We start from the raw sequence: 7,010 nt of genomic DNA, 5'->3' as shown, positions 1-7,010 counted from the left end.
GAGATAGGAGTCTCACTGTCTCTCCTGCCCGGGCTGGCTTTGAACCGCGATCCTCAGATCTCAGCCTCCTGAGTAGCTAGGATTACAGGTGTGAGCCACCAGCGCCCGGCTGTTCCGGTTTTTTTCTTTTTGCTTATGTGGTGCTGAGGAATCGAACCCAGGGCCTTAGGCATGCAAGGCAATGCTCTACCACCGAGCCACCTTCCCAATCCTGGGACTCCTATCTCTTAACTACCAAAAAAATAGAAATGGAACTATGGCTCAAGAGGCAGAATTCAAGCTTTGAGCACAAAAGCTCAGGGACGGCACCCAGGCCCTAAGGTCAAGCCCCAGGACTGGCAAAAAAAAAAAGATTGTGCCTGTCTTGAGATTTGAACTCAGAGCCTCTAGTTTCTCAATCATTGGAGCCACACCTCCACTTCCAGCTTTTTTTTTTTGGGTCCGGTCGTGGGCCTGAACTCTGGGCCTGGGCGCTGTCCTTCAGCTCTTCAGCTCAAGGTTAGTGCTCTACCACTTGAGCCACAGCGCCACTTCGGCTTTTTTTTTCCTGCTTATGTGGTGCTGAGGAATCAGATCCAGGGCTTCATGCATGCAAGGCAAGCGCTCTACCACTGAGCCACCTTCCCAGCCCCACTTCCAGCTTTTTGTAGGTTAATTACAGATAAGAATCTTGTGGTTTTTATCTGCCCAGGCTGGCTTTGAACTATAATCCTCAGATTTTAGGATTATAGGTATGAGAGGAAAAAAAAAAACCAGACTCCACGCCGTTCTTCCCTCTCCTGCGTAACCCCTCCCTCCTCTCTGCCCACGTCCTCCGTGTACCTGCTCATGGAGCTCCGAGGTGGGCACCTGCTGAAGGTTCTCGAGGTGGGAGTGGAAGAGGCCGCTGCGGAGGAGGGGCACGCCCAATAGGGCCTCCACGATGTAGCCAATGGTGCAGTCATCTGGAAGCCGGATCCGCTCTGCTGTGCTCAGGAAGTGGCCGCCGCTGTGGGAGGGAGGGAGGGGAGGGCGAAGTGAGCCAGCACTGCACGGTGGAGATGTGGGGAAGGTCTCCTGCCTGCTGTCCCCCACCTTCCCTAGGCCCTCTACCAGAACCCCCAGGGTGGGCAGCCTCACCTGTGTCTGCACTCACCTGGCCCAGGGACTCATCTTCAAAGCCAGCCCTCGGCTGATGCAGAAGCCAGCCCCGCCGGTGGCAAACCAGAAGTGGACAGGACGCTGGGGGGGTGGGAGGGAAGTGTGGTGAGACCCCACCGGATGGGCATCTGATTTGCTCTTTGTTTTGTTTTGGTCATGGGGCTTGAACTCTGGGCCCGGGTGCTGTCCCTCAGCTCTTTAGCTCAAGGTGAGCATTCAGCGCCACTTCCGGTTTCTGGTGTTAACTGGAGATAGAGTCTCACAGACTGGACTGCGTGGGTTGGCTTTGAACCACATTGCTCAGGTCTCAGCCTCCTGAGTAGCTAGGATTACAGGTGTGAGCCAGGCTGCTTTGTTCTTTCTTCTAACTCCCTGTTGCTTCCCTCTCAGCCCAATCTTTTTTTTTGTATCCAAAGACTCTATACAAAGGACCTACCTGTCCTCTCTTGGTCTAATCTTTTTTAATGTATCTAAAGATGGAGTATGGAAGGACTGACGCCCGCCTCATTCGCCAGGGTCAAGCACAGCCCCATGTGCGTGCTTATGTGCTTGTCCACAGGCAGATCACTCCGACCTTAGCTTAGCCGAAAGCCCCCTCACCCCAGTGGAACATTCCACTCTGGGCCTGGCCAAGGTCACTGCCCTTGGCCCCGAGGAGACCACAGTCTATTTTTTATTTTCTGCTTCCTTGTTAAGACCCCTAAAAAACTTCCACATCCAGTCCCTTGCACAACCTCCATACCAGCAGGAAGGTCTGCCCCTTCCAGGCAATGAACAGTCCTCGCCAGTGGACAATCGATTCTGGCCTATCCCTTTCCCCTTCTCACTTCCTGGTGGTGGGGGAGGTGATAGACCTAGGTGAACAGCAGGGGGCGACACTCACCACCTTGTTCTCGCTGACCCTCTCAGTGGCCTGGATGGGCCGGTCCAGGCTGGGCTTGCCGATGTACACGTCCTGGGTGTGCGGGAAGCTGGCCAGTAGCCGCAGCAGGGCCCGCAGGTTCACGTAGTTGTCATCATCCACGTGGCAGAACCATCTGCGGGCAGGGTAGACCATCAGGGAGGGGCTGCCAGGGCTGATGAGGCCAGGGGAAGGAGGAGGAGGCACAGGAGGTTTATGGGGTCCAGGGGAGAAACCTTGGGGCCTACTCACTTCCTCCCCGACTGGATGAAGCGGTCATACTCCACAGCCATCTTGCAGGACAGAGCCTGGCGGCTGTGCGCGGCTGAGCAGTTCGTGTTGACCACGTTGCCTGTGGGCATAGAGCCTGGGGTTCAGGCGGGATCCACAGGGGCCTCCCCTACCCTGGTGCTGGGCTCTGGGTCTGCGGACCCTCCCCCAGCACTGCCCCCCTCCCCCCGGCTGCCCGCCCCTGCCCATTCAGCCAGCTTTTTCCCAGCACCCGCCACCTGTTGCCTCTCGCTGGGCTCAAAGGGCCTGGAGGACTGAAAAGGCCTTATCTACATGAGAATGGGGGAGCCCCCGAGTGGTGGGGCGGGGTGGGGCGTGGAGGAAACGGTCCTCAGAGCCCCCGCAGGGGTGGAGTTTGCTCTGGATAAGGCCCAGCACCCCCCTCCCATCCGAGGCTCACCCGTGTGCCTGGCCAGCTCTTCATCATCCCCATCCGTGAAAATGAATGTCTACAAAGACAAACAAGACCGTGAGCCCTCTGCTCAGTGTCCCCGGGCCGGGCATGGGGTGGGGTCCTAAAGCTTCTGCACCTATGGCTCAGTATGCCTCATCTTTCTTCTCTGCACCCCAATCTCCCCACGTGCAGAGACAGGGGGGTGGGGGGCGGGAAGCGAGAGCGCTCCAGGTGTGAGTGGCAGCTGGGCTGGGGCCACCGCTCCATCATCATCTCAGCAGCTGGGCCAAGGTCACCTGGGCAGCAGCGAGGCACGAGCCAGGTGCACCGTCCCACCTGCCCGCCAGGTAACAGACTTCCCTCGCTGTGCACCTGGCCAGCACACACCCTTATTGACTCAGCTTTCGGCTTGCTGCTTTGGAGGCAGCGGGAGGGGCGGACGAGGTCGGCGTTGGGAAGCAGAGCCTCCAACGCTCAGATCGGGGACAAAGGCCTCTGCTGGGCGGCTGCCAAGTCCGGGCAGACAAAGGGCCCAGAGGGAGGATGAATCACCAGGCATTGTCCGCCAGCTTTGTCCTGGGCCAGGGCAGCCTTAACTCGGCCGAGTTAAGCAGGAGTGGCCGGCCAGTTATTACCATACAGCTGGCCTGGTTAACTGGGCTGGGCTGGACACGAGGTCTCTGGCAGGGGCGTGGCCACAGGCCAGGCAACAATCCTACCCCCCCCAGCCCCCCCAGGCGTGAATGGCCCTGGCAGGTTCTTCAATTGTGCTGGCCAGGGGAGGGGTGGCAGGAAATGGCTCCTGTCCCCAGCCCCCAAGGGGCAGCCCTCCCGCTCACGAAGGCCGTGCCCGGAGACATTGTCAGGCCCCACTAGTGCCGGCACAAGGCAATCCCGGGCCAGGATTGCTCTGCGGTAGAGAAGGGGGCCGCCGGGGCGGGGCCAGGAGCTGCCGGCGCCCGCCTGGGCCGGTCCACACACGGACAGGAATGTTCCTATTTCTTCCTGGGCTGGCCCGCCCAGCGCGTGCCGCCTGCCGCACCCACAGAGTGCAAGCCTGGGGCGGATGGGGGATGCTCAGAGGAAAGACAGCAGGGCACCCCCCCACACACACACACCGACCAGGCCTTGATTTCCTTCCATGAATAAACAGTTCCAAGGGTGGCTTCAGCACCAGGGAAAACCCCCATTGGGCAGCTCAGGCTCCTGGCAGGACCACAGGACCGGAAAAGGGCCAGAGGAGGGGCAGGTGTGAGCCAGACTGGCACCCCTCCTTCCAGAGCCCAAGAGACACCCATGGCGGCCCACACGTACAGACTCGCACCCAGCCCCCCGCCCGCACCCCAGCATCTTAGCCCAGGAATGCCGTGGGAGGTGGAGAGGGCCAGCCCGTGCAGACGCTCCGCAGTGGCGCGGGATTAAAGGAAAATGCTTTCTTAGTGAGCTCAAGCCTGTTCTCCCGAAAACCCCAGCCCAAGGCTACACCGATTAAAGTCACCTTTGTTCAGCTAGGGAGCAGGGGGGCCCCCAGGATAGCTCTGGAGGTGCGGGACTTGAGGGTGTGGGGGTGCCAGGCCTTCTGGGTCCCCAACATAGGGCAGCCTGGAGAAGGGGGTGTGTAGGGCATGCACCAGACTCAGTTTCCTCTGTAAAAATAAGTGCGACGTTGCCGGGCTGTGCAGAGCCAGGCGCCAGGCACAGACTGTGTCCCTTCCTCTCGGGAAGGGCCTGGGTGGTGTGCACCACTCAAGCTGGGGACCTAGATTGGAGTTGCAGGCACCGGCCTCTGGCCATGCCCCAGACCAGGGACCCACCCCCATCGGCACCTCCCCCAACTTCCCTAAAGGAGGAAGATCACGGCAGTGAGGGCCACAGGGCTGAACGAGAGCAGGAGGCCGCGGGGGGGGGGGCACCCACAGGAAGCAGTATTGTTCCTGGAACTGCGATTCAAAGAAACACAGGATGCCAAGTTCTGCCCCATCCATTGTGGCCCTGGCGGTGGCAGCCTGCAGCCTGGCGCACTCTGGGAAGGTGGGGGGGGTGGCAGTGGGTGGGACAAGGGCTCTCCGTACCCTGCTTTTCCTGACCCCAAGCTGATGCTATCTGGATGCCCCATACCATTCTGGGTACCTCCTCCCGAACTTTCCCCTCCCAACAGGCAATGCCCTCTTGGCTTACACAGCCATTCTGCCTGAGCCTGCACAGACTGAAGGGGTGGCAGCCCTTTGCTGTGACTTCCAAAGACACCCCCTCCACCCACAACATGCCATGCGTGGTGGTGGTGGTGGATTCTGCTTGCTGTGTGCATTAGCTGAGACAGGGCTCACCCAGTAGAGTGGCAGACCCCAACGCAGAGCACCTCCCAGGCTCCCCAAGTCTGCAGGTTCTGCAACCATCTCGTGAAGACACAGGATCAGGAAGACCCTAGGTCTGGCCCCATTTTGCCCAGCCCAGTGGAGACTCGTACCCGCCTCCCTTGACCCCACCCCTCTGCTTGAGAAAGCCCCCAGATTCTAAGACAACGGGTGGTCAGAGCTGGTGGCAGCCCAGAGAGGGACTAGAGGCTGCCCAAGGTCACACAGCAGGAGACCAAATGCTGGAGGCGGGGTGCTTCTGGCTCAGGGATGGTGCCCCACAAGGGCTGTCAGTCAGGGCCGGGGGGGGGGGCAGAGGCCCCCTCATCACCAGGCAACCTGAGTGGCCAGTGCGCCAGCAGCGGTTCCCATGGAGCGCATAGCTGCACACAAGAGGCCCGACGCCTTTCTGGGCTGGAGAAAGACGCTTTGTTACCTTGCCCAAGGGGCCAGCGTGAGAGCCGTCCTAACGGCCCGGCCGCCAAACAAAACCCATGGCCCCCACTGCCCCTCCTGCCGGCCTGCTGAGCCCCTGGGAAAGGGATGCTTCATTCCCAGGAGGCTGCCCTGGGGTTCCCAGGGCCCCTCCCCAGCCAGGACCAGATAAGACCCTGCCCACGCTGTGGCCTCGGTCAGGAGCTCACCAAGACTGCCCCCAAACAGGGCTAAGCTAAACCAAAAATGCCCTGGATCTGTAGGGAATAGGGAAGTAGGGTCTTCTTTGAGATTCCCCCCCCCAACTTCAAATACCCCAGGCCTCTGGGTCTGTTCCCTTACTCCCCCTGGCGGGCTCACACTCTGCCTTCTTCCCGCCCCAACTGTCCTCGCGTAGCCTCAAGGGAAAATTCAAAGTGGTGTGTATCTTGATTATGTGTGTGAAAGACACTGGTTCTCAGAGTGGAAGGCTCCAGGCCTAAAGGACTGTACAGTGGGGAGACCCTCTCCCCACAGGCCCAGAAACCTAGGACATGCTGTGTGTTTGCTTGTTTCTCCCTCTCCCTCCCCCTCTTGGTCTTTCTCTCTTCCTTCCTTCCCTCTCTCCAGGACTCACCAGCCAGCATCAACTTGACACCATACAGTAATGAACAGGGATAGAGGGTGCAGTGCCCCTGGCTTCCCTTCACCCTCAAGGAGCCCAGGGACTGTTTGAACCAGGAACTGTTTGAAGCCCAATCTGCTTGCAGAGGCTTGAGGAGAAGTAACACCCTTCTTTGCTCCAACATTTGGAGAACTAACATCAGCTGTAGGGTGGATGCAGACCATTCAGCTTTCTTGCCAATTCTGGAGCTTGAACTCAGGGCCTGGGTGCTGTCCTTAGGCTGTGTGTGTGTGTGTGTGTGTGTGTGTGCGTGTGTGTGCGCGCGCGCTCAAGGCTAGCCCTCTACCCCTTGAGCCCCAGCTCCACTTCTGGGGTTCTGGAAGTTCATTAAAGGACTTCCTGTCCAGGTTGGTTTCGAACTGCGATCCTCAGATCTCAGCCTCCTGAGTAGCTAAGAGTACAAGCTGGCACCCGCCCGTGCGGTGGCAATGGTGTCCAGCGTTCCCCCGCTCACCCTCCTCCCTGCAGGCTATAAGGTATAAAGGAAAGAGGCCGCGGCAGGCACCCTGGGCTGAAGGAGAGGAACGGGCGTCTCCGCCCCCCAGCCAGCCCCGTGGCTGGACAGGGATGCAGCCTGGCCATCACCATCCCCGCGGCCAGCTGGACCGGTGCGCGCCCGGCCCCCCGGCCCGCCCCGCCCGGGGACGCGGGGGGCTCACCATCTCCTTGTGGCGCGAGATCCAGGTCTCCAGCAGCAGATCGAGGCGCGCGCGGTGAAACTTTCGGGTGGTCTTGACCGCGATGAAGACGTCTCGGGGCGTCAGCGGCTCGGCCGGGGGCCGCGGCTGTCCGTCGGCGGCTCGGGGCGCGCCCCCGGGCTGTGGACCCACG

The 7,010-nt window shown here is 60.2% G+C and overlaps 1 protein-coding gene across 1 annotated transcript in view; it reads right to left on the bottom strand.

Moving 5' to 3' along the window:
* Positions 1–7,010, bottom strand: part of Lfng (LFNG O-fucosylpeptide 3-beta-N-acetylglucosaminyltransferase) — a 9,937-nt gene that overhangs the window by 1,551 nt on the left and 1,376 nt on the right. Inside the window, exons 2-7 of the mRNA XM_013023382.1 lie at positions 6,839–7,006; positions 2,733–2,781; positions 2,294–2,393; positions 2,024–2,177; positions 1,136–1,221; positions 823–988 (exon numbers count right to left, since the gene is read on the bottom strand). Coding sequence (XP_012878836.1) covers positions 823–988; positions 1,136–1,221; positions 2,024–2,177; positions 2,294–2,393; positions 2,733–2,781; positions 6,839–7,006 — 723 coding nt within the window. The remainder of the gene's footprint in view (positions 1–822; positions 989–1,135; positions 1,222–2,023; positions 2,178–2,293; positions 2,394–2,732; positions 2,782–6,838; positions 7,007–7,010) is intronic.

Source organism: Dipodomys ordii, unplaced genomic scaffold, assembly GCF_000151885.1.
Source record: "Dipodomys ordii isolate 6190 unplaced genomic scaffold, Dord_2.0 Scaffold68, whole genome shotgun sequence".
Classification (NCBI taxonomy): domain Eukaryota; kingdom Metazoa; phylum Chordata; class Mammalia; order Rodentia; family Heteromyidae; genus Dipodomys; species Dipodomys ordii.
This window is presented reverse-complemented; position numbering and strand designations above follow the sequence as displayed.